Here is a 27,590-nt window from a genome sequence, read left to right as displayed (position 1 = left end):
ATGTCCAGGTTCTTTTTTTATTTATGCAGTGAAAAAAAATCTAAAGTTTGTAAAAAAAAAAAAAAAAAAAAAAAAAGGTACAGAGCTGAAGTTTTTATCAATCCCACTTTGGGGTAGGTACGATGTCTTTATTACCTGTTGTTGCATTTTATTGCAATGTTGCGGCAACAAAAAAAAACCCACAATCCTGGCGTTTTGATTTGTCTTCTCGTCATACTGTTTACCGATTGGATTAATTGTTTTGTTTTTATTTCTTCATAGATCCGGCGTTTCTGAACTGAGTGATACCAAATACCACATTTTTCGGATTGTAAGACACACTTTTTTTCACCCAAATTTGGGGTGAAAATGGGGGTGCGTCTTATAATTCGAATATACCTTATCGGCTGCAGTTGAGCCAGGTCCCAGGGTCGCTGCTGGCGGAGGCAAAAGTTGGGCAATGCTGCACGCCTCAGGCTGGGAGGAGGTGATATTCGGAGGTGTGGGGGCTCCGCCGGCATTTTAAAGCCCTGAACCACCTCCAGGAAAATGGCCACCGGAGCAGAGCTTGTGCAGATAGAGATCTCAGCTTCGGGATTTCTCATCGGACAGGTGAGGAATATTGTGGTTTATTATATTATTTTTTGTTACAGGAGATGTTGGCTTCAATGGATTAGGTGTTTGATGAGGATGATTTAATTTAGATTCAATAAAGGAGTCAGTGTGATTACTTCAAATAAATGACTTTATTCTGGGTGTGTGTTTATTATAATATCACTATGGGGTTAGTAATGGGCTGTCTCCATTACTAACCTCTGGACTTGATGTCACCTGACAATACAAAGGTGACATCAACCCCCTCAACAATTACCCCACTTGTCCCTGCATCAGGGCAGGTGGGAGGAGCGAAGGTAAGTGCCAGGTTTGGCACATCTTATAGCTAACGGTTTTAGTCTGTGAGGTGCCAATATTCCTGGCCCCTTCTAGACTACTATTATCAGCCCGCAGCTTTCTGCATAGCCTTTGCTGGTTAGATTTTAAAAGGGGACACAACGTCAATTTTTTTCTGGGTCCCCCTGTAAGCCAGCCAGTAAAGGCTATGCAAATAGCTGTGAGCTGATATTAATAGCCTGGGAACCTTTATTGCTATTGACTCCTTACCAGAATATTAACATTAGCCCTCAGTCATCGGCTTTCCGTCTGCTGGGGAAACCCATGCAATTTTTTTTCCATGTTTTTCTTTTAAATTAACAGTTGCTGTTACGTTGCAGCCTATGTATGTTCGTTCTGTTAACGCTCCTACACGTGTGCGTTTACTTACAGGTTTATTAATGAAGGTGTCTGGCTGACACCTCTTCGTTACTAAACCTAGGGTTTGGTATCAATGACAGCTGCTGACACCAACCACTAATCCCTTTACCCTTATGCTACTGCATAAAAATAAAGAAGGTGTTGAACCAAGAAATTACATCCCAAAACTTTTTTTGAAATATCTTTATTAAGCTCAAAAAAGCATTCATTACTGTACAAAAACACTTGCAAAATAAGCATGTAAAAACAAACTGAGGCAAAGCGCACGTTTTTGATGTAGCGTTTTTGCTGCCAAAAGATGCAGAAACCTTGCAGAAATTTCTGCAGGCAAATACTCAACGTGCACACATAGCACAGGTGCCGTAAGTGAGATAACCAGGGCTAATCAGTTGATGAACTCCGGTGAATTCTCACGGCAGCTCAGCGCTATACACTGCCGGAGTGCATAGTGTATCGCCGGCTGCCGGTTAGAGAAGTCATATCTCCCGATGTGACTGTTCTACAAGTGAGATCACCGTGGATTATGGGGTCTACGGCGTACATGAGAGTATATGGTTGGCGTTAAGGTGAGTACTTGTTTTTTTTTTATTTTGCATTTTTTATAGGAGACAAGGGCATCGGGGATTTGTGTGTTAGGTGAGTATAATGTTTTTTTATTTGTGTTTTCTAATGTTCTTTCTTTTTATTTGAATATGTATTTAATTATTTTACATTTCAGTTTGAGCACAGGTGCCGCCTGACGAGAGACTACTTCTCCCATCAGCGGCGCCTGCTATAACTTATCAGTGATGGCAGACGTAGCCTGATGGGAGTAGTAGTTTAGCCGACACCTGCTGACTTGCAGTAAGCTTTTTACAATGGGTCACAGTATCTCTGCAGGGTCATGCTGACATTTGACAGCATGACCCTGCAGCGCTCTGATTAATGGGCTTACCGGTGGTAGGCATTATTGCTTTTCTGAACCGCCGCGCCGGTATTTCGCACACTGTCTCACAGGTGACTACGTGGAAAACAGCATAGGAAGCAAAAAACATAAACAAAAATTCAGCAAATCTGCAGGCATTTTATACCTGCGTTTTTGCTGCGGATCTGTCTGACTTATTTGAAGTCAATGAGTGGAAAAAAGCTTAAAATCCGCAAAGAGAATTGACGTCCTGCAGAAGAAAACGCACTGCGAATATTCAAGGAAAATTAACCCCTTAGTGACAGGGCTAATTTGGTACATAACCCCTTTCTGCCATATGACGTACTATCCCGTCCATGTCCCCTGGGACTTAATTCCCAAGGATGGGATAGTACGTCACAGCCGATCAGCCGCGCTCACGAGGGGAGTGTAGCTGATCGTGGCCGGGTGTCAGCTGATTATCCCAGCTGACACCCGGTACTATGTGCCAGGAACGGTTACGGACCGCTTCCGGTACATTAACCCCCGGCACACTGCAATCAAACATGATCGCAGTGTTCCGGTGGCATAGGGAAGCATCGGGCAGGGAGGGGGCTCCCTGCGTGCTTCCCTGAGATCCTCAGAACAACGCGATGTAATCGCGTTCCGAGGGCCTCCTCCCGGCAGGCCCCCGGATCCAAGATGGTTGCCGGGTCCTGCAGGGAGGTGGCTTCTCAGTGCCTGCTGAGAGCAGGCTCTGGCAAGCCTCCTGCACTGCTTGTCAGATCGCTGATCTGACAGAGTGCTGTGCAAAGTGTCAGATCAGTGATCTGACTTTACATAGTAATGTGTCACCCTACGACAATGTAAAAAAGTTAAAAATAAAAAAAGTGTAAAAATAATAAAAAAAAAAAAAAAAAATGCAGAAATTAAAAAAAACCCAATAAAATCATTTCTTTATGTAAATAAAACAAGCAATAAAAGTACACATATTAGTATCACCGTGTCTGCAGGCCCTATAAAACTGTCCCACTAGTTAACCCCTTTAGTGAACCCCTTAAGAAAAAAAAGGCAAAAAACAATGCTTTATCATCATACCGCCGAAAAAAAAGTACAATAACACGCGATCAAAAAGACGCATATAAATATCCATGGTACCGCTGAAAACGCCATCTTGTCCCGCAAAAAAAACGAGCCGCCACACAGCATCATCAGCGAAAAAATACAAAAGTTATAGCTCGCAGAATAAGCGATGCAAAAATAATTATTTTTTGTATAAAATTATTTTTATTATATAAAAGCGCCAAAACATAAAAAAAGATAAAAATGAAGTATCGCTGTAATCGTACTGCCCGGAGAATAAAACTGCTTTATCAATTTTACAGCACGCGGAACGGTGTAAACGCCCCCACCAAAAGAAATTCATGAAATGCTGGTTTTTGTTCATTCTGCGTCTCAAAAATCGGAATAAAAAGCGACCAAAAAATGTCACGTGCCCGAAAATGGTACCAATAAAAACGTCAACTCGTCCCGCAAAAAATAAGACCTCACATAACTCGGTGGGTCAAAATATGGAAAAAATTATAGCTCTGAAAATGTGGTGATGCAAAAACTTTTTTGCAATAAAAAGCGTCTTTTAGGGTGTGACAGCTGCCAAACATAAAAACCCGACATAAATAGTAAATCAAACCCCCCTTTATCACCCCCTTAGTTGGGGGAAAAATAATAAAATTAAAAAAGTGTTTTTCCATTTTCCCATTAGGGTTAGGACTATGGTTAATGCTAGGGTTGGGATTAGGGTTAGGGGTGTGTTGGGGTGTGTTGGGGTTAAGGTTGGAGTTAGAATTGGGGGTTTCCACTGTTTAGGCACATTAGGGGCTCTCCAAACGCGACATGGCGTCTGATCTCCATTCCATCCAATTCTGCGTTGAAAATGTCAAACGGTGCTCCTTCTCTTTCAAGCTCTGCCATGTGCCAAAACAATGGTTTACCCCCACATATGGGGTATCGGTGTACTCAGGACAAATTGCACAATAACCCTTGGGGTCCAATTTCTTCTGTTACCCTTTGGAAAATAAAAAATTGGGGGCGAAAATATCATTTTTGTGGAAAAAAATGATTTTTTTATTTTTATGGCTCTACATTATAAAGTTCTCACCAAACATCTAGATAAGTTCCTTGGGGGGGGGGTCTAGTTTCCAAAATGGGGTCACTTGTGGGGGCTTCCACTGTTTAGGCACATCAGGGGTTCTCCAAATGCGAAATGGCGTCCGATCTCAATTCCAGCCAATTTTGCGTTGAAAAAGTCAAATGGCGCTCCTTCCCTTCCGTGCGCCGAAACAGTGGTTCCCCCCACATATAGGGTATCAGCCTACTCAGGACAAATTGCACAATAACTTTTGGGGTCCAATTTCTCCTGTTGCCTCTGGGAAAATAAAAAAAAAATTGGACCTGAAGTAATTTTTTGTGAAAAAAAGTTAAATTTTTTTTTTTTTTCATTCAAAAAACTCCTGTGAAGCATCTGAAGGGTTAATAAACTTTTTGAATGTGGTTTTGAGTACCGTCAGGGGTGCAGTTTTTAGAATGGTATCACTTTTTGGTCTTTTCTATCATATAGACCCCTCAAAGAGACTTCAAATGTGATGTGGTTCCCACAAAAAAATGGTGTTGTAAAAATGAGAAATCGCTGGTTAAATTTTAACCCTTATAATTTCCTAACAAAAAAAAATTTTGGTTCCAAATTTGTGCTAATATAAAGGAAACATGTGGGAAATGTTACTTATTAAGTATTTTGTGTGCCATATCTTTGTGATTTAAGGGCATAAAAATTCAAAGTTGGAAAATAGCGACATTTTCTACATTTTTGCCAAATTTCCGTTTTTTTCCACAAATAAGCGCAAATCATATCAAAGAAATTTTGCCACTAACATGAAGTACAATATGTCAAGAGAAAACATTGTCCTAATCACTGGGATCCATGGAAACGTTCCAGAGTTATTACCTCATAAAGTGACAGTGGTCAGAATTGTAAAAATTGGCCCGGTCATTAACATGCAAACCACCCTTGGGGGTAAAGGGGTTAATGACGAAGCTCTGGAACACTTCAACAGATACCACTGATTCTGAGATTGTTTTTTTCGTGACATATCGTACTTCATGTTAGTGGTGAAATTTCTTCGCTATAACTTGCGTTTATGAAAAAAACAAATTTGGCAAAAATGTAGAAAATTTTCAAACTTAATTTTTGTACCCTTAAATCAGAATGGTGTCACACAGAATAGTTAATAACATTTTGCACATGTCAACTTTACATCAGCACAATTTTGGAAGCATAATTTTTTTTGTTAGGACGTTATAAGGGTTAAAAGTTGACCAGTGATTTCTCATTTTTCCAACAAAATTTACAAAACCATTTTTAGGGACCATATCACATTTGAAGTGAGTTTTGGGGGGTCAATATGACAGAAAATACCCAAAAGTGACACCAGTCTAAAAAATTGCACACCTCAAGGTGCTTAACACCACATTCAAGAAGTTTATTAACCCTTCAGGTGCTTAACGAGAACTAAAGCAATATAGAAGGGAAAAAATAAACATTTTACTTTTTTCACAAAAAATTTATTTGGAACCAATTTTTTTCTATTTTCACAAGGGTATCAGGAGAAAATGTACCAAAAAATTTGTTGTGCAATTTCTTCTGAGTATGACAATACCCCATATGTGGGGGGGAAAGCCACTGTTTGGGTGCATGGCAGGACTCAGAAGGGAGGGAGCACCGCTTGACTTTTTGAACGCAAAATTGGCTGGAATCAATGGTGACGCCATGTTGCATTTGGAGACCCCCTTATGTACCTAAACAGTGGAAACCCCCCAATTCTAACTCCAACCCTAACCACAACACACCCCTAATCCCAACCTTAACCATAACCCTAATCACAAACCTAACACACCCCTAACTCTAATCCCAACCATAACCCATAACCACAACCCTAGCTTGAGCCCAACTCTAACCCTAATGGAAAAAAATACATTTTCTTTATTTCATTATTTTTAACCTAACTAAGGGGGTGATAAAGGAAGGTTTGATTTACAATTTTTTTTTTTTTTTTTTTTATATTTTGATCACTGTGATAGACCCTATCACAGTGATCAAATGAACCAATAGGAAAAATTTCCTATTGTTGCTGAGTGGCGGCTGGCAGATCTCGGCGGGCGCCCTGCGCATGCGCCCGTCGTTTTCTTTCCAAAACAAGACTCTGTGGGCAGGGGGGCTTCACGGGGGGATGCAGGGACATCGGAGGTATCGGGGTTGATCGATCACATAAGAGGATAGAGAAATTAAATGGGAAATCAGACTTTTTTTTTTTTTTGCAGTTGCCGTTATTCCGTTAATAACAGCGATCGCAAGACTAGGGTTGGTAAAAACCGACCCGAATAATGTTCTCTGGGGTCTCGGCTACTAGGGGTAGCTGAGACCCCGGAAAAATTCTGACGCTGGGGGGCGCTATACACTTATTTCTCAGCGCCATTAAAAAACGCCTCTGAGGCATAAGTATCGTTAATTGCCACCATTAAAAGATGTATTGGCGGTCGTTAAGAGGTTAATGATTATGTGCACAGTATTTCAGGATTGTCATTGATTTGGGGTTCCATAGTGTTTTTGGCCCCTTTCCGTGCGGAAAACTGCAGTGAAAACGCACCAAAAACGCACGGAGTGCAGACAGCGTTAACCCACTTTTCTTTTTAGATTTGCTGCCGGTGTAGGGGATGTTTCCATAGACTTGGAGAAAAGACATAATGATTTACTTATCTGTCAGTGGAAATGAACTGCTGTCCAGATTCAGCTCCTCTCATTTGTGCATCTCTCCTTCTTGTCTTCTCCACCAGAGCGGAGTTAGCGGTCGACAAAACAAAAAAGAAGAAAAAACGAGAGTTGAGCGAGGAACAGAAGCAAGAAATTAAAGATGCGTTTGATCTGTTTGATACCGACAAAGACAAAGCAATAGATTATCATGAATTAAAGGTAATGGCCAGGAAACCCCTGTGATTGGCTACAACATTGTACTTAGAGGTGTAGACAGCTAACCACCGCAGCTAGTGATTGGCTGCAGTGGTACTTGTTGGCGCTCAGTAAACAGAGTGATTGACAGCATTGGCACAAAACCAACAGGGGAATGTATTAGTTAGGTTAGTATTCATTCATTGTCAGCGCTCTAATTTCTGTTCTGGGGCTGGACACCTGCCTCTCCGCTGATCCGTCTCCATTGCTTTACCTCTCATTGGTCTGATTTTTCTTTTCTTGTAAACTTTTGGTACTGATTCCGATGAGTTGATGGTTGTACATGTGTTACGTTTGTCAGGTGGCCATGCGCGCTCTGGGGTTTGACGTTAAGAAGGCAGATGTGTTACGCATCCTGAAAGATTATGATGGTGAAGTAACAGGAAGGATTAGTTTTGAAGACTTTAATGAAGTTGGTAAGTTTTCTTTTCTTACCTGCCATTTTTCCATATTTTACATGGAGTACTTGAGCCTTCTTTGCCGTTCCAGCTTCATGCTTGACGTCCTGAGAGCCTTTTCATTACAAGGTTGATGAGCTAATGTTGTGTTTTTTTTTTTTTTTTTTTTTGTGCTGATGGTCCCCAGCAGAATGCATTAACCCCTTAGCACAATCCACTGTTCATTTGCGGAGCTGGTGCGATGTATCTAGCATTGAGTGACATAAATGTACGTCGCAGGAAAAGAGCGCTGTCTGCACCATCCGCAGTAGGTGACAGATGTATATGACAGCCGAAACTGCTGCAATTACTGCAGTATGAGAGCACTCGGGTCCTCGTTCAGATGTGGGGGGCATAAAGTAGATCTGGACTTGTAGTGTGAATGTAAATTTCCTCCCCAAAAAAGTAATATAAGTTTGGAAAAAATGATGTCCCTGATTCATAAAGACTGGATTTTTTTTCACGTTGATCTTGAAGGGTTGGGGTAGAGTACGAGGTACCTGATTTCTTAAAGGAGTTCCCCTTCTTGATCAAAATATTTGGCCCCCATAAAATAATAAAGTTTATACTCGCCACCCGTGTGGTTGTTGTGACATGTCACCCTGGCGGTCAATCAGTGCTGGTGTCGCTGTCTCCGTCTTCAGACAAATCGAACGTGAAGCGGAAGTCAAGGCTGCAGCTGATCTCGGACTTCCTCTTCTTCATGTTCAATAAGGCAGGAGGAGGGGACAGTGAGGCCGGCGCCATGTGTCACAACACCGCAAGAGATCCTCGGAGAGAGCGAGTTCTGACACAGCGGGAACGGCACCAGCACGGGAGGGGAGTATAAACTTTATTATTTTATGGGGACCAAGCGAGGGGTATGACCAGAACTTGTCCCAAGTAGTGGATAACTTCTTTAAGAGGCACACGCCTCTAATGTATTGATCAAGGCGCGACGTGGCATGTGCCTATATGTGCTCCTCACCACAAATCTTCAGTCAAAGGCTTTTGTAAAATTTGTAAAATAGTAACATAGTTATTAAGGTTGAAGGGAGACTTTGAGTCCATCTAGTTCAACCCATATCCTATCCTAACTTGCCCTAACATGTTGATCCAGAGGAAGGCAAAAAAAACCCATGTGGCAAACAGTAAGCTTCACATTGGGGAAAAAAAAATTCCTTCCCGACTTCACATACGGCAATCAGACTAGCTCCCTGGATCAACGCAATATTAAGGAAACTAGTGTATATACCCTGTAATATTATACTTTTCAAGAAAGGCATCCAGTCCCTTCTTAAATTTTAGTAGGGAATCAGTCATTACAACATCATATGGCAGAGAGTTCCATAGTCTCACTGCTCTTACAGTAAAGAATCCGCGTCTGTGAGTATGCTTAAACCTTCTTTACTCCAGACGTAGAGGATGCCCCCTTGTCCCCGTCACAGGTTTAAGAGTAAAAAGATCATTAGAAAGCTCTTGGTATTGTCCCCGCATATATTTATACATTGTAATAAGATCACCCCTAAGCCTTCGATTCTCCAAACTAAATAACCCCAAGTGTAATAACCTGCCTTCATATTGCAGACCCCCTAGTTCCCTAATAAGCTTGGTCGCTCTTCTCTGCACCCGCTCCAGTTCAGCTATGTCTTTCTTATACACCGGAGACCAGAACTGTACACAGTATTCTAAGTGTGGTCGCACTAGTGACTTATATAGAGGTAAAATTATGTTCTCCTCATGAGCATCTATGCCTCTTTTAATGCATCCCATTATTTTATTTGCCTTTGCAGCAGCTGCCTGACACTGGCCACTAAATGTGAGTTTGTTGTCCACCCATACACCCAGGTCTTTTTCAGTGACTGTTTTGCCCAGTGTTTTACAATCAAGCACATAATTAAACATCTTGTTCGTTCTACCCAAGTGCATGACCTTACATTTATCCCCATTAAAGCTCATTTGCCATTTATCAGCCCAAGCTTCTAGTTTACATAAATCCTCTTGAAATATAAAATTGTCCTCCTCTGAATTGATTACCCTGCAGAGTTTAGTGTCATCTGCAAATATTGAAATTCTACTCTCTGTGGTATAAGGAATGCTGCCATTGATCATGTATTTGGCAAGCGGTTGTCGCCACACCTCAGTCCTGCCACAGCCCCTCAAAAAATGGCTTGACAATGCTAAAAACCACATTTTTTTTTTTTGTGCAGCCTCACATTGCACAAAATTTGAGTTACTTTTCAAAGCTTTTTGCGCCGGAATTATGCTGTAAAAGCTTTCCTGAATCGAGGCCTGTATGTAACCCAAAATGGTTTCATTAAAATACAAGTAATCCAGCAAGAAAATATCCCTTACTTGGTGAAATTGGTGAGATAACTAAAAGTCTTGTCTCACGCAAAGCATTGTCTTAATGCCCAAAATAGCTGCACCCATAAAATTGTTAAGAATAAGTTTTTGTTTTAACCCCTTAATGACTGCCAAAACGCATTAGAACAGCAGTTGTTAAGGGACCTTATTCCCTCATTGCTGTTTTAAAACAGCGATCTGGAATAAGTATGTAGCGCCCCCCAGAGTCACAAATTTTCCAGGGTTTCCACTCTGCTAGGGTGGCCGCACCCAATCTCCAACACAGGCCTCAAGCTGCGGTCTTTACTGCCGACTGTGACTGCACGGAGGTGAGTGGGCAGGCAGCGGCGGGATTCGGTGCGTGTAGTCAGGCGGTCGGGTCCTGGCGGGGGTCCGGCGGCATCCCTCATTACCCCCCCCCCCATTACACCCTCTCATTATACCCCCTTCATTACATTCCTCTCGTTATATCCCCTCATTACACCCCTTTCACAGCCTCGTGATCGCATCGGCAGCCTGGGTCCGAGCGTCGGTCGGGATCCCAGCGGCGGCCTAGATCCGAGCGGCAGCTGGGATCGCAGCGACGTTCGGGATCGTAGCGGCGTCCTGGAGCCGAGCGCCATCACTCAGGTGTTCCAAAATGGTGGTCGGCGTACTTCCGATGCGGTGCGGTGGATTGTGGGATTCGGGGACATCCAGACGGAAGTGGATGACGGACAATTTAAGGCAATTAAATATATCGATTCACATTAAAAAAACACTGTGATACAGTTAAAAAATATCTCGTATGATCTAACATGTCAGGGGACATCATTTCTCTTTATCCCCCCCCCAATCCGGTACCTTTGTATTGGATCAGACATCCCCCCCCCTCCCCATGGCCCCCTCTCCCTCTTTTGCCGAAAGAAAATGGCTGGCGCATGTACAGCTTGTCTGCCAAGATCTGCCTCCCTGCACTTGGCAGCAGCAGGGATCTTTCATTGGCTGCTGGCTTTTGATTACTGTGTTGGGGTCTCTCAACAGTCCCAATATTCGTAAATATGGCAGCACTTGGGCTGTGCCTCTCTCTTCTTTCCTTGCAGTTCTGGGAGAGAAGAGCGATGCACTACATCTGAGTGCTGTGAAGTCAGAGAAAGGGAAAAAAAATTCACAAATTAACCCCTTAGCGACAGAGCCAGTTTGCAGCTTAATGACCGGGCCAATTTTTACAATTTTGACCACTGTCCCTTTATGAGGTTATAACTCTGGAACACTTTAATGGATCCTGCAGATTCTGAGATTTGTTTTTTCGTGACATATTGTACTTCATGTTAGTGGTAAAATTTCTTCGATAAGTCTTGTGTTTATTTATGAAAAAAACGGAAATATGTCGAAAATTGTGAAAATTTTGCAATTTTAAAACTTTAAATGTTTATGCCCTTAAATCAGAGAGATGTGTCACAAAAATTTCTTAATAAATAACATTTCCCACATGTCTACTTTACAACAATTTTGGAAGCAAAATTTTTTTTTTGTTAGGAAGCTATAAGGGTTAAAAGTTGACCAGCGATTTCTCATTTTTACAACAAAATTTACAAAACCGTTTTTTTTAGGGACCACATCATATTTAAAGTCATTTTGAGGGGTGCACATGACAGAAAATACCCAAAAGTGGCACTATTCTAAAAACTAGACCCCTCAAGGTGCTCAAAACCACATTCAAGAAGTTTATTAACCCTTTAAGTGCTTCACAGGAACTAAAGCAATGTGGAAGGAAAAAATTAACATATAACTTTTTTTTGCAAAAAATTTACTTCGGAGCCAATTTTTTTTATTTTCACAAGTGTTAAAAGAGAAAATCAACCACAAAATTTGTTGTATAATTTCTCCTGAATACGCCGATACCCCATATGTGGGGTAAACCACTTTTTCAGCACATGGCAGAGCTCGCAAGGGATGTAGCGCCGTTTGACTTTTTCAATGCAGAATTGGCTGGATTTGAGATCAGATGCCATGTTGCGTTCGGAGAGCCCCTGATGTGTCTAAACAGTGGAAACCTCCAACAAGTGACCCCATTTTGGAAACTAGACCCCCCACGGAACTTATCTAGATGTGTGGTGAGCACTTTGAACCTTCAAGTACTTCACAGAAGTTTATAACGTAGGGCCATGAAAATAAGAAATCCATTTTTTTCCACAGAAATGATCTTTTCGCACGCAAATTTTTATTTTTACAAGGGTAACAGGAGAAATCATACCCGTACAGTTATTGTGCGATTTGTCCTGAGTGCGCTGATACCCCTTATGTGGGGGGGAACCACTGTTTGGGCGTATGGGAGAGCTTGGAAGGGAAGGAGTGCCATTTTGGAATGCAGACTTTGATGGAATGGTCTGCGGGCGTCATGTTGCATTTGCAGAGCCCCTGGTGGGCCTAAACAGTGGAAACACCCCACAAGTGACCCCATTTTGGAAATTAGACCCCTTAAGGCAGTGGTCCCCAACCTTTTTTGCACCAGGGACCGGTTTCAAGCAAGACCATTCTTCCATGGCCCGGCAGGGCGGGGATGGAGGTGTGGCAGGGGCGGGGCTTTTGTCATAAGGGGGTGGGGCTATGGACACGTTTGTAGTGTAGCAGTGCATACTTATAATTAAATAACATTTATGATGTGACTCAACTCACCATAGGTTTTGAATGAGTGCTCCATCACCCCCTTCTCCCCATCATTGCCTTCACCCCATCACTCCCTTCTCTCCATCATTGCCTTCTCCCTATCACTCCCTTCTCCCCATCACTCCCTTCTCCCCATCATTGCCTTCACCCCATCATTGCCTTCACCCCATCACTCCCTTCTCCCCATCATTGCCTTCACCCCATCACTTCCTTCTCTCCATCATTGCCTTCACCCCATCACTCCCTTCTCCCCATCATTGCCTTCACCCCATCACTCCCTTCTCCCCATCATTGCCTTCACCCCATCACTTCCTTCTCTCCATCATTGCCTTCACCCCATCACTCCCTTCTCCCCATCATTGCCTTCACCCCATCACTCCCTTCTCTCCATCATTGCCTTCACCCCATCACTCCCTTCTCTCCATCATTGCCTTCACCCCATCACTCCCTTCTCCCCATCATTGCCTTCACCCCATCACTCCCTTCTCTCCATCATTGCCTTCACCCCATCACTCCCTTCTCCCCATCATTGCCTTCACCCCATCACTCCCTTCTCTCCATCATTGCCTTCACCCCATCACTCCCTTCTCCCCATCATTGCCTTCTCCCCATCACTCCCTTCTCCCCATCATTGCCTTCACCCCATCACTGCCATCTCTCCATCACTCCCCTCACGGTCTTCTCCTCATGTCCCCATCTCCTCCAGGGCCAGGCTACACAAACACAGACCAACACACACGCACACACACACACACACACACACAGACATACATGTACACACACAGACAGACATACACACAGACACAACCTCTCTCCTCTCACCTGTCCGCAGCATTGCCCGCACTTCCTCGCTCTGACACAGCAGCGGCCGCGCTCTCCTCTCTGTGTCAGTCAGAGACAGGAAGCGCGGGCGGCGGGCAGGAAGCTGGACGCAGTGGACGGGTCCTTGCAGCTCCGCTCCTGCTATTCCCTCTTGCAGGCAGCGGAGCTGCTTGGATCGCTCCCTGGCCGCCGCTAAGAACTGCTGCGCGCCGCCCCAGCCCCCGCTACGCCACTGACCGCCCCTGGCTCCCCTTGTGTCCGCGGACCGGCAAGGGCACTGCAGCGGCCCGGTGCTGGGCCGCGGACCGGCGGTTGGGGACCCCTGCCCTAAGGAACTTATCTAGATGTGTGGTGAGCACTTTGAACCCCCAAGCGCTTCACAGAAGTTTATAAACGCAGAGCCGTGAAAATAAAAAGTCTTTTTTATTTACACAAAAGTGAATTTTTAGACCCAATTTTTAGACCCCCAAAGTTGGTAAATAGTGGAAACCCCTCAATTCTTGCTCCAACCCTAACCCCAGCACACCCCTAACCCTAATCCCAACCCTAACCTTAATCCCTAATCCTAACTCTTACCCTAATCCTAGCCCTAACCCTAATGAAAAACTGGAAAAAAAAATATTTTCTTTATTTCATTATGGTGGCCTAACCAAGGGGGTGATAAACGGGGGGATTATGTACTATTTTGTTTATTTTGATCACGATGATCGTTTATCATCGTGATCAAAATGAATGAATGGAATCTGCCAGCCGGAGCCGGCAGATTCCCGGCGGGCGCACTGCGCATGCGCCCGCCATTTTCCCCGGATCCAAGATGGCGCCCACCGGAGGACGTCGGCGGGACGTAGGACCACCGGGAGGGAACAGAGGACCACGGAGAGGTACCGGGGGGGATCGGGGACCCTCTTTCTCTCTCCTCTGATGTGCGATCACATCAGAGGAAAGAGAAATTAAATGTAAAATCGTGGCTTTTTTTTTTGCTGTCGCCGTTATAGGGTTAATAACGGCGATCGCAAAACCGACCGATTCATGTTCTCTGGGGTCTCGGCTACCCCCGGCAGCCGAGACCCCGGAGAAAATCCGTCACTGGGGGGCGCTATTCACTTTCTCCACAGCGCCGTGAATTAGCGGCGCTGTGGTTTTAGTACAGTTAAATACTGCCGTTAAAAGGCGTATCGGCGGTCGCTAAGGGGTTAAACGTCTATCTCCGTTTCTGTAAATCCACAATCTCCTAATCACCCCCTTGGTGCCCCCCATCTCATTTTCCATGTCAGATTACATTTTTTTTTTTATAGTTTTTATTAGTTTTTCATTCTTTCCAGTTAGGGTTACAGTTTTTCAAAAGTAAAAAATATATATAAAAAAGATAGTAGTGTTAGAATAAGTTTAGGCTTTTTAAACTTAAAAAAATTGCACCCTCTAGGTGCTCAAAACCACTCTCAAGAAGTTTATTAACCCTTCAGGTGCTTCACAGGATATTTTGGGAAAAAATGGACCCCAAAAATTGTTGTGCTTCTGATACGTGTAAACAGTGGAACCCCCCTCCCCTCAAGTGAGTCCATTTTGGAAACTAGACCCCTCAAGGAATGTGTTTTAGATGTGTGGTGAGCCACTTGAACCTAAAGATGCTTCACATATGTTTATAATGTTGAGCCGTGAAAAAAAAAAATGCATCACATATTCCCCACAAAAATGTTATTTTAACACCATTTTTTTTTATTTTCACAAGGGTAACAAGAAAAATTGCACCATACAGTTTGTGCAATTTCTCTTGAGTACACCGATATCCCATATGTGGGGGAATACTACTTTTGAGGCACAGTGCAAACCTCAGAAGGGAAGAGGCGCCATATTGGAGTTTACATTTAGCTGGAAGGTTTGAGGGTGCCATATCACATTGGCAGAGCCAACTGGCAGAACAACAAAAAAAAATGAGAACTTATTTTACAAACTACACTCCCCAATGAGTTCATCTAGGGGTGCAGTGATCATACTGACACCACAGGTATGTCACAGAATTTTATAACATTGAGCGGTGAAGAAAGACTAAATTACATTTTTACCACTAAAATGTTTTGGCCCCAAGTTTTTAATTTTTTTTTCAGGGCTAATAGGACTTGGTTTTTTTTTTGTTTTTTTTTAACAACAAACTGAGCTCCATTTTTCCCTGAGTGCACCAATATGCCACATGTTATAGGGAAATATTTTTCTGGCACAGTGCAAAGCTCAGAAGGCAAGGAGCGCCAGATTTTATTCTTATGGTTTGCAGGTGCCATGACCCACTGGGAGAGCCCATGAGGTGCCAGAACTGTAGAAGACCCCCCCATAAGTGACCCCATTTTACAAACAACACCTTTCAGTGAATTCATCTAGGGGTGCAGTGATCATATTGATACCATGGGTGTGTCACAGAACTTTATACCATTGGGCAGTGAAGAAAAAAGAATTTACATTTTTTCCACCAAAATTTTGTTTTAGCCCCAGATTTTACATTTTCACACAAGAAGTGGGTAACAATCGCACCAAAATTTGTCCCCAACTTCTACTGAACGTGGCAATACCCCATATGTTGCTGTACAGTAATGCTTAGCTATATGGAGAGACTCGGGAGGGGCGGAGAGCTATTTGCCTCCTGGAGCGCAGAGTTTCCTAGAATAGTTTGCGGACTCCATATACAGAGCCCCTTTCCCAGAAGAGCAGGACCCCCCCCCCCCCCTCAAGTGACCCCATTTTGGAAATTTATCAACAGTTTTAGTGACGATTTTGACTGGGTGTGTTCCAGAAGCAAGCAGCAATGAATGTTGTCGAGTGAAAATTGCAAACTGCTGTTGTAACCAGTACTTTGCAGTCATCAGTACGTTATGCCCATCTCATGCTTCTGGAAACCTGTACCCGTAAGTTAGGCGGGCTCTCATTGCATCAGAAATGCCAAGCATGTGGATGCAATATGTTATTTATATACAGTGGTTACGGAAAGTATTCAAACCCCTTTAAATGTTTCACTCTTTGTTTCATTGCAGCCATTTTGTAAATTCAAAAAAGTACATATTTTTCTCATTAGTGTACACTCTGCACCCCATCTTGACTGAAAAAAACAGAAATGGAGACATTTTTGCAAATTTATTAAAAAAGAAAAACTGAAATATTACATGGTCGTAAGTATTTAGACCCTTTGCTCAGTATTGAGTAGAATAACCTTTTGAGCTAGTACAGCCATGAGTCTTTTCTTAGGAATGATGCATCAAGTTTTTCACACCTGGATTTGGGTATCCTCTGCCATTCTAACCTTGCAGATCCTCTCCAGTTCCGTCAGGTTGGATGGTGAACATTGGTGAACAGCCATTTCAGGTCTCGCCAGAGATGCTCAATTGGGTTTAGGTCAGGGCTCTGGCTGGGCCAGTCAAGAATGGTCACAGAGTTGTTCAGAAGCCACTCCTTTGTTATTTTAGCTGTGTGCTTAGGGTCATTGTCTTGTTGGAAGGTGAACCTTCGGCCAAGTCTGAGGTCCAAAGCACTCTGGAAGAGGTTTTCATCCAGGATATCTCTGTACTTGTCCGCTTTCATGTTCCATTTAATTGCAACCAGTCATCCTGTCCCTGCAGCTGAAAGACACCCCCATAGCATGATGCTGCCACCACCATGTTTCACTGTTGGTATTGTATTGGGCAAGTGATGAGCAGTGCCTAGTTTTCGCCACACATATCACTTAGAATTATCACCAAAAACCTTCGTCTCATCAGACCAGAGAATCTTATTTCTCATAATCTGGGAGTCCTTCATGTGTTTTTTTTTTTTAAGCAAACTCTATGTGGGCTTTCACATGTCTCACACTGAGGAGAGGCTTCCGTCGGACCACTCTGCCATAAATACCCGACTGGTGCAGTGATAGTTGACTTTGTGGAACTTTCTCCTATCTCCCTACTTCATCTGTGGAGCTCAGCCACAGTGATCTTGGGGTTATTCTTTACCTCTCACCAAGGCTCTTCTCCCACGATTGCTCAGTTTTGCTGGATTGCCAGGTCTAGAAAGACTTCCGGTGGTCCCAAACTTCTTCCATTTAAGGATTATGGAGGCCACTGTGCTCTGAGGAATCTTGAGAACAGCAGAAATTCTTTTGTAACCTTGGTCAGATCTGTGCCTTTCGACAATTCTGTCTCTGAGCTCATTGGCCAGTTTCTTTGACGTCATGATTCTCATTTGGTCTGACATGCACTGTGAGCTGTGAGGTCTTTTGTAGACAGGTGTGTGCCTTTACAAATCAAGTACTATCAGTTTAATTAATCACAGCTTGACTTCAATGAAGGAGTAGAACTGTTTCAAGGAGGATCACAAATAAATGGACAGCAGGTGACTTAAAATATGAGTGCCTGAGCAAAGGGTCTGAATACTTACACTACCGTGTAAAAGTTTAGGGTCACTTTGAAATTTCCTTATTTTTTAAAGAAAAGCACAGTTTTTTCCAATGAAGCAAACATTAAATTATTCAGAAATACATTCTATACATTGTTAATGTGGTAAATGACTATTCTAGCTGCAAACATCTGGTTTGTAATGCAATATCTTCATAGGTGTATAGAGGCCCATTTCCAACAACCATCACTCCAGTGTTCTTATGGTACTTTGTGTTTGCTAACTGTGTAAGAAGGCTAATGGATGGTTAGAATACCCTTGAAAACCCTTGTGCAAGTACGTTAGCACAGCTGAAAACAGTTTGGTTGATTTAGAGAAGCTATAAACCTGACCTTCCTTTGAGCTAGTTGAGAATCTGGAGCATTACATTTGTTGGTTCCATTAAACTCTCAAAATGGCCAGAAAAAAAGAACTTTCACATGAAACTCGACATTCTATTCTTGTTCTTAGAAATGAAGGCTATTTCATGTGAGAAATTCTCAAGAAACTGAAGATTTCGTACAACGGTGTGTACTACTCCCTTCAGAGAGCACAAACAGGCTCTAGCCAGAGTAGAAAGAGAAGTGGGAGGCCCCGCTGCAAAACTGAGCAACAAGACAAGTACATTAGAGTCTGTAGTTTGAGAAATCGACACCTCACAGGTCCTCAACTGGCAGCTTCATTAAATAGTACACGCAAAACGCTAGAGTCAACGTCTACAGTGAAGAGGTGACTCCGGGATGCTGGCCTTCAGGGCAGAGTGGCAAAGAAAAAGCCGTATCTGAGACTGGCTGAAAAAAAGGAAAAGATTAATATGGGCAAAATAACAAAGACATTGGACAGTGGAAGATTGGAAAAAAGTGTTATGGACAGACTAATCCAAGTTTGAGGTGTTTGGATCACACAGAAGACCATTTGTGAGACACAGAACAACTGAAAAGATGCTGGAAGAGTGCCTGACGCCATCTGTCAAGCATGGTGGAAGTAATGTGATGGTCTGGGGTTGCTTTGGTGTTGGTAAAGTGGGAGATTTGTACAAGGTTAAAGGGATTTTGAATAAGGAAGGCTATCACTCCATTTTGCCATGCCATACCCTGTGGACAGCGCTTGATTGGAGCCAATTTCATCCTACAAGACGATGACCCAAAGCACACCTCCAAATTATGCAAGAACTAGTTAAGGAAGAAGCAGGCAGCTGGTATTCTATCTGTAATGGAGTGGCCAGCTCAGTCACCAGATCTCAACACCATTGAGCTCTTGTGGGGGCAGCTTGACCGTATGGTACGCAGAAAGTGCCCATCAAGCCAAACCAACTTGAGGGAGGGGCTTCTGGAAGCTTGGGGTGATATTTCTCCAGATTACCTCAGCAAATTAACTGCTAGAATGCCGAAGGTCTGCAATGCTGGAATTGCTGCAAAGGGAGCAGTCTTTGAAAGCGAAGTTTGAAGGAGAAAATTATTTCAAATAAAAATCTTTTCTTGTCAATGTCTGGACTAGATTTTAAATTCATCTGGCAACTCATTTGGTTAATAAAAGTATGCGTTTTCATGGAAAACACAAAATTGTCTGTGTGACCCCAAACTTTGGAACGGTAGTGTATGACCATGTGATATTTCAGTTTTTTTCTTTTTTAATAAATTTGCAAAAATTTCTACATTTCTGTTTGTTTTTTTTTGTTTTTCAGTCAAAATGGGGTGCAGATTGTATATTAATGAGAAAAAAAATGAACTTTTTTGAATTTACCAAATGGCTGCAATGAACCAAAGACTCAAGAATTTAAAGGGGTCTGAATACTTTCCGTACCCACTGTACACTGTGAGGCTCAGAAGGGAGGGGGCATTTGAATTTGGGAGCTCAGAATTTGCTGAATTTCTTTGGAGGGGGTGATGAGCCATTTAGCTTTTCCTGAGCCATTGTACACCAGTAACGTGGAAGCCCCATATATTTCTGTTAACATATGACATACCTGAGTGGGGACTTTCCTTTTTTGTGGATTGACATGAAACTTTTGTTGGGAACGTTTTACATAACGTTTGGGATCACATTTATCCGGCGCTGAGCACTTACTCTGCGGTTTCCATCTAAATCTGTGAATGACGGGATTCACTATAATGAGGCAACAGATACTGTGGCACACTGCACTTTTATGCAATCCTAAGGGTAAGTTCACACAGGACTTTTTTGCTGCGCTTTTTTTTCATGTTTTTTTTTTTATGCTGATTTGCAGCTTATTTTTCCATTACCAGCAAAACCTATGAGATTTCAGAAATCTCATGCACGCACATTGGTTTTTTGTGTGATCAGGATTTTGTGCTTTGCTGCGTTTTTTTGGACATAGAGCATGTCACTTCTTTCAGCGTTTTTGCTGCGTTTTTTCAGCGTTTTTCACCCATTGACTTGAATGGGTATTGAAAAAACACAGCAAAAACGCAGGTGTCAATATTTGCAGCGTTTTTGCTGCAGAAAAGTCATGGGCATTGGCATGGATAAAGGCACACACACACACAAAAAAAAAAACCCTCATCAAAAAACGCACCTAAACCTGCGTTTTTGCCCCAGCTTCTTTCCTGCCAAGATCAGGTTTTGCTGCAGAAAAAAAGCAAAAAAGTCCTGTGTGATCTTACTCTAAAATGAGGGACACCACCTGATCACAGGTCCTATGGCGTTCACAGTGCCATCTTCCTCATTATAGAGAATCTTCCGTTGGGGGTTCCATCTGAATTTTACATTTCAGAGAAAGGGAAACCCCGATGTAAGCGCTCAGTATAGAGCACAGGATAAATGTGCGCTGAGCTTTTCTACGTTATTTGGGAGGCAGGATGAACAAAACAGGTGAAAAATTGGTTTTATTTTTTTTTTTTTTTTTTACGCCATTCTTCGTGCGGTATAAGTGATTAGCCTTTGTTCTTCGGGTCGGTGCGATTACAGCAATACCAGATTTGTATAGTTTTTTAATGTTTGGCTGCTGTCACACACTAAAAGACACTTTTATTGCAAAAACTGCATCATATTTTGAGAGCTATAATTTTTCCGTATTACAGTGCACAGAGTCATGTATGGACTTGGTTTTTGTGGGTCAAGTTGAGGGTTTTTATTGGTACCATTTTCAGACACATGACATTTTTTGATCACTTTCTATTCCGATTTTTGGGAGGCAGAATATTTTTACAATTTTTTTTTTTTTTTTTACTTTGTTCCACTGCAAGATATTCATTTTTTGTAGGCTGAGTGCTTATATAGCAAGGGGATGCAGCAGCATGTCTATGGAATGCAAACTGTATTGGCGGGACGCCAGCACTGACATGGTAAGTTGCTGATCATGCTCTGAGCATGATCAAACAACTTTTCTTGCTCTGTTGACTCGAATATCGACCACGGCCACGATCGAGACTCCACGTGACGTCATGAGGTCTCTGATCCAAGGGCAGAGGGGCTGCCTGCTCCCGGAATGCTGCAATTGAGTTCGATCGCAGCATTTAGGGGGTTAAAGTGGAACTTAATGCTGGATGTCAGCTAACACCCGGTAGCGATCTCGCGTGCTCAGTTTGTGTGCCCACAAAACTGCCGGGATGTATCCATACATCCCAGATAACAGGGATGTATGGATACGTCTCAGGTGGGAAAGGGGTTAATATTAGTATTAAGCAGAATTAATTTCAGCCTATTGGTTTGGCCCTCCACAACAGTCACGGTCTCTCATGTGACCCCTTGGGAAAATTAATTGCTAACCCCTGTCATATAGTATACTCTGAGACTCTACTATATGTATCACATAACAGATATTAAGACTGCTGTATATACGTTACATAGGATTAAATGAGACTACTTTATACACATCAGGAAAAAGCAGTTCTCTGTCTTTGACCTACCACTGCTGCCATTAGACAGGAGCAAGAGCAATATAATTAGACTTTTGCATCATGGAAAATGCAGTCTATAGTAGGTATCAGAGGAGAAGAACATGGGGAGAAGGGGATGGGGTGAGAGGCACAGAGGCAGTAGCCTTGTGTGCACTGTGGTGCAGTAAGTACCTGCCTGGCGGCCAGCAAGGTGGTTAGGTAATGCAGCCAGAGGCTGTTTTAACATCTTGGTCATAGCTGCTGCGCCAATGTTTCCTATGCAGCAGAGTTTGTCATCGTCTGCTGCGCTCTGCATAAGCAGCAGCCGAGATGACTAAGGTTTCCATATGACGTGAGCTTTGTCATCCCAGTTTTTGTCTATGCAGAACACATCAGCTGATTACAAACTCCTCTTGGCTACGGCCCTCTGCCTAGGCAGAGACTGTGATGACAGACTATATGGTGTTCTCCCACAGCTAGTTTACTCTTTCTAACCCTATCCAAGGTTAGGACTAGGACTTGGGTTAGCACAATAACATTGCTATATAGAAAAAAAAACATGAACATGTAATAAATACATAATAGAAAGTAAATATAACCTTGTATAACTTTTTGGATTTAATCTTTTATGTCGGATTATAGCAAACGGCAGAAAATCCAGGGTCAAAGGGCAAACTAACTACAGCAATATTTCTTTAAAATACAATACATATACTTGTGGGTTTAATACTGGACTGGCGGAAGAGATGCAGGGAGTGTGAACTGTCCATGGTGTAGGGGGGCACAAAATACTTATATTACAGTGGGCGCTGGCAACACCTGCTATAGCTCTGAGAGGGTATCAAGGAGACGGAATACAAGGCTAAACAGACTCCGAAACCCCAGAGTATTTAATAATCGCCTATGCTGCACTCTATAGGTAAAAGTGCTGAGGGCTGCTGTGTTCTATTTACTTCTGTAAAGCAATTTCTCATTCGATTCTGCTCTAGTAACAGACTTGATATTGGACCGCGATCCCCAGGAGGAGATGATGAAAGCCTTTAAGCTGTTTGACGATGATGATTCAGGAAGAATAAGCATGAGAAACCTCCGACGAGTTGCTAGAGAACTTGGTGAGAACATGACAGATGAAGAACTACGAGCCATGATTGAGGAGTTTGACAAAGATGGTGATGGCGAAAGTAAGTGTCATGGAAGTTCCACACTTTGTCAGTAATAATGCTCGTTTATGGGGAAGAGAGCGGCTGCCAGAAACGTCCTGGGCGGTCCATCCAACGCAGCGAGGAGAAGCGAAATCCGAAATCACAGCTCTCTGATCCTCCAACATTTCTGATTGTTGTCAGAAGATCTGTCTGGCTCTGTGACAGGTGTGCTTGGTGCTGTAGTTGAGGTGAATACACTATGGCGGCCATCACAACGCTTGTAGTAGGACAGGGCATAGTTGGCTCTCTTTCCTATCTCTGTGTGTTTGTACGTATTACAGTTGTCTCGAGGCTACGAGCCCACAGGGTGCGCTGTGCCTAGTCTGCGCTCACATAGCGGAATAATGATGAGAGATTAGCCTGGGTTTGTTTTAGACGCCTTAAAGTAGGTTGTATTTGGTAAAGGCAGATGGAGAAAAATGATGCTTCTCACACTCCGATCAGAGTCTGCCATCTGAGTGCAGTCTGACGTTTGCCATCCGAGTGCAGTCTGACGTTTGCCATCCGAGTGCAGTCTGCCGTTTGCCATCCGAGTGCAGTCTGCCGTTTGCCATCCGAGTGCAGTCTGCCGTTTGCCATCCGAGTGCAGTCTGCCGTTTGCCATCCGAGTGCAGTCTGCCGTTTGCCATCCGAGTGCAGTCTGCCGTTTGCCATCCGAGTGCAGTCTGCCGTTTGCCATCCGAGTGCAGTCTGACGTTTGCCTTCCGGTTGCGCAGTCTGACGTTTGCCTTCCGGTTGCGCAGTCTGACGTTTGCCTTCCGGTTGCGCAGTCTGACGTTTGCCTTCCGGTTGCGCAGTCTGACGTTTGCCTTCCGGTTGCGCAGTCTGACGTTTGCACGGACTCATAACCATGAATTGGCAAGGGCCAACCAATTATCAGAGGCAAAAAGTCTATTTGAGGATCCCAATTAGACTGTTTTTACCAACTGTACTTTGACAAAATACTTGTCACCTTTTTAGCCACTTTTTTATGTTTGTTGAGCTAAAAACAGGTTAAATTCCTTATTTTTTGAAATTGAGACTTTTTTTATACAATATACTGTATGCTCAGGCTACAGTAAAACAAAAATAAACTTGTGTTAAAGTGTATTTCGCAGACCCTTCATTGGGAGACACAGAAACCTCTACTGCGTTCTCTGTCGCTCCGTTACCCAATCTAATTAGGAAAAGAGAGAGTGTTCATTCCTACTGTAACAAACCATAGGCAAAAAGCAGGTCTGAAACTGCGATCTGTGTCTGCCCCTTATATGCCTTAAGCTAAACAATAGGAGGGTGTCTGCAGGCCAAGTGGAGCTTGTCGGAGTGGAGCCGACTTTTTTTTCCCCAAGATGTATTCTTAGTATCAGCCTCCAGGTGGCAGCATAGCATATCACTGATGGTTTCTGTCTCCTAATGAAGCCTATGAGAAAGAGATTTTACGGTGACTAACAAAAATCCTCTCTGGGTGTGAGGTGCAGAGTATTTTGAATGATATTTTAATACGGTAAATTGGTTCCATAATGCCTAGATTTCAGTGTTAGTATGTGTATGGCGTTTGTCACATTTTACCGTATAAATGCTGTGGCCAGATATTGATTGAGTAGAGGTGGTCGGACCCCTGGATGTTCGGCTCTGGCGAGTTTGAACAGTTTAAAAAAAAAAAATAAAAGATCAGTTTCAGGTACCAGAACAGTACGTGGACCTGAACCCGTAACCCATTCACTTGACTGGGGGGCCTCGCTGTCATGTGCATGATGGCGCGGCAAACACTGCCTCTGATCAGCGGTAAAATCATTACCGCCGGTCAGACAGGGTGAGCCCGCAGCACCTCCGGTCACTGGTGTCGGCTGATGGAACTATTGTTCAGGCAAAGCTGACACCTCCGGGCTGCATCCCTCAGCTGTCCGAGGTTGGTTATCAAGAATAGAGGGGTCCCCATGCTGTTTTTAAAATTATTTGAATAAATAATTTAACAATCGGTGTGCCCTCCACCCCTGTTTTTGACAACCAACTAAGCTTTGCTCGGCTCTTCCAACTCAGCTGTCAGCATAACGAAGGCTGGTTATCAGGAATAGAGGGGTCCCCACCCTGTTTTTTTAAAATTATTTAAATAAATAATTTTAAAAAACGGCATGCGGTCCCCCCATTTTTTTGGTAACCAGCCTGACCATAGCAGACAGCTGAGGGCTGTTATTCTCAGGCTGGTAAGGGGCCATGGATATTGGCCTCCCCAGCCGAAAAATAGCAGCCCGCAGCTGCCCATCTATTAGATGCGCCAATTCTGACGCTTTGCCCGGCTCTTCCCATTAGTAGGATTAGTAATGAAGGTGTCTTATAGACTTCTCTCCATTACTAAGCCAAGGGCATGATGTCACCTGACAATACAAAGGTGACGTCAACCCCACAAATATTAACCCCACTTGCCACCGGATCAGGGCAAGTGGAAAGAGTTGGGCAAAGCGCCAGAACTGGTGCATCTAATAGACGTGCCTTTTCTGGGTGGATGCGGGCTGCTATTTGTAGTTTAGGGGGTGGGCCAATATCCACTGCACCTTTCCAGGCTGAGAATACCAGGCCCCAAACTGAAAAATTGGGGGGACGCCACGCTGTTATTTTAATTATTTAAATAAAATAACAGCTTGGGGACCTCTCTATTTTGGATAACCAGCCTTTCTAAAAAGCTGCAGCCCGGAGTTGTCAGCTTTGCCTGATTGGTTATCAAAAATACAGGGGAACCCACGCCGGTTTTTTTTTTTTTTTTTTTTTTTTTTAATTATTTATTTAGAGCACAGGTGTCGGCTGATGAATACTCCCATCAGCCGCCAGCTGCTCTCGCTGTTATTAGATGCAGCAAGCACAGGCTGATTGGAGTAGTAGTCCCATCAGCTGATACCAGTGATCGGAGGTAAACTTTTTACTCTGATCACAGCTGCAGGCTCATGCTGTCATTTGACTGCATGGGAACCGCGGCTCTCTGAGCAGCAGTAATGATTTTACCGCTGATCAGAGGAAATGTTTGCTGGCCTATCATGCACATGACACCCAGTGTTTGGGGGACCGAACCCAAAAAAGTAACACCGACTTCCTAGTGAAGTCTGTGTTCGGTCTCCGTGCCTGAACAGTAGGTGTTCAGCGCGGACGCAGAACTTTACTGTTTGGTTCGCCCATCTCTATTTATGAGTCAATGGGAAAATATGAAATGCACCATAAATTGTGTTTTTTTTTTTTTTTTTTTTTTTTTTTTTTTTTGCAGGGGTTTTTTGGGTTCCTTTTGGTGATTTTTACAAGTTGGAAGATATGGGCAGCAGCACGGTGGCTCAGTAGTCAGCACTATTGCTTTGCAGTGCTGGGGTCCTGGGTTCAAAAACAACATCTTCGAGGAGTTTGTATGTTCTCCCCGTATTTGTGTGGGTTTCCTCCGGGTTCTCCGGTTTCCTCCTGCACTACAAAGACAGTCTATATAGGGAATATAGATTGTGAGTCCCAATGGGGACAGTGGTGATGATGTTTGTAAAGCGCTGCTGAATTAATGACCCTACATAAGTGTAGAAAATTAAATAAAAAGAAATAAATAAATAAATAAATATGGGCTTTTTGCGCACATTTCCCATAGGCCCAATATTGGCTTACTCCTTCAGAGGTAAAATTCATTCTATTTAATCTGGTAAATCTCCATTAAACGATACAATTTATTTAACTACTAGAGTTTACTTTACCCAGAAACATGTATAAGAAGAGCAATATTATGAGCCGGACAGGAGTTTGTGTTTTCTTTTAATAATTTGCCTCTGTAAATCAGGCGGTTCTGTACACTTATGTATTCCTTTTTTTTTCTCTTCAGTAAATCTGCAAGAATTTATTTCCATAATGACTGGTGACGAATAACCAGGAGTCAAGATCTGGATTACTTCAAAGCAGCCCGGCGCTTGCAGGGACAACCAATCTAAGGACCAATATCAGTGCTAGAGGCACGTTCCCATTATGTCAATGCTCGACTCTGAGCACTAAGTCCGGGGGTTGTGCGCCCCTCTATGTATCCACTCACTTTAATGAGACCAACTCTGTTCAAAATGCCCCTTTGGCCCGTGTTTGATCTGCTTTGCAGTTGTTTGGGACACAATAGAGAGAGCTCTGACGGCCACCACAGTAGAGCGTTAACATAAGGTGAACTCCGAGTCAATGTTTGTAGAATATTATGTTACATAGAATTTTTTTTGACAATTTTGGGTGTATTTGTTTTTGTAAGATATTTTTATTCAGCTTTAGAATTAAATCTTGCAGCACTTTGTAATTATTTTATGTCTCTTTGCTTCACAATTAGAAGTGATTCAAAGTTTTATATAAGTCATAACACACTTAAAGGGTCTGAATGGCATCAACAGGGTTTATCTGTCTTTACACATTCATCCAACATAAACAGAACAATTTACAGGTTTACTAATATTGGAAATGTTTTGAACTAAAAGGATATTGTTCCCAAGACTCCTATATATGCAACCTGTATACATGCTCTGAGGAGCAGAGGCGGTTGAAACTTTCTTACTCCACTTATGAGCCACCTCTCCAGCGACCATCCTAAATTCCCACCACTTAAAACTGCTCATTTAATCTTAAAACCTGTTAAAGACCATTTGAGAGACAAGTCAAACTTATTGTTTATTGAAGGAACCAGATACATGCTGCCCCATAGGACTCAATGGAAAAGGAAGGAGAAGA

The 27,590-nt window shown here is 43.1% G+C and overlaps 1 protein-coding gene across 1 annotated transcript in view; it reads left to right on the top strand.

Annotated features, from left to right (window-relative positions):
* The window catches only part of CETN3 (centrin 3), a 32,066-nt gene extending 4,898 nt beyond the window's left edge, over nucleotides 1-27,168 (top strand). Inside the window, exons 2-5 of the mRNA XM_073586753.1 lie at nucleotides 7,061-7,196; nucleotides 7,534-7,648; nucleotides 22,683-22,874; nucleotides 26,716-27,168. Of these exons, the coding sequence (XP_073442854.1) occupies nucleotides 7,061-7,196; nucleotides 7,534-7,648; nucleotides 22,683-22,874; nucleotides 26,716-26,759 (487 nt within the window). The 3' untranslated portion in view covers nucleotides 26,760-27,168. The remainder of the gene's footprint in view (nucleotides 1-7,060; nucleotides 7,197-7,533; nucleotides 7,649-22,682; nucleotides 22,875-26,715) is intronic.
* The last annotated feature ends 422 nt before the right edge of the window (nucleotides 27,169-27,590 follow it).

This window comes from Dendrobates tinctorius, unplaced genomic scaffold, assembly GCF_039654945.1.
Source record: "Dendrobates tinctorius isolate UK_male_01 unplaced genomic scaffold, ASM3965494v1 ptg000003l, whole genome shotgun sequence".
In the NCBI taxonomy this organism is placed as follows: Eukaryota; Metazoa; Chordata; class Amphibia; order Anura; family Dendrobatidae; genus Dendrobates; species Dendrobates tinctorius.
The sequence above is the reverse complement of the archived record's forward strand: the minus strand, read 5'-3'. Positions and strand labels throughout refer to the sequence as shown.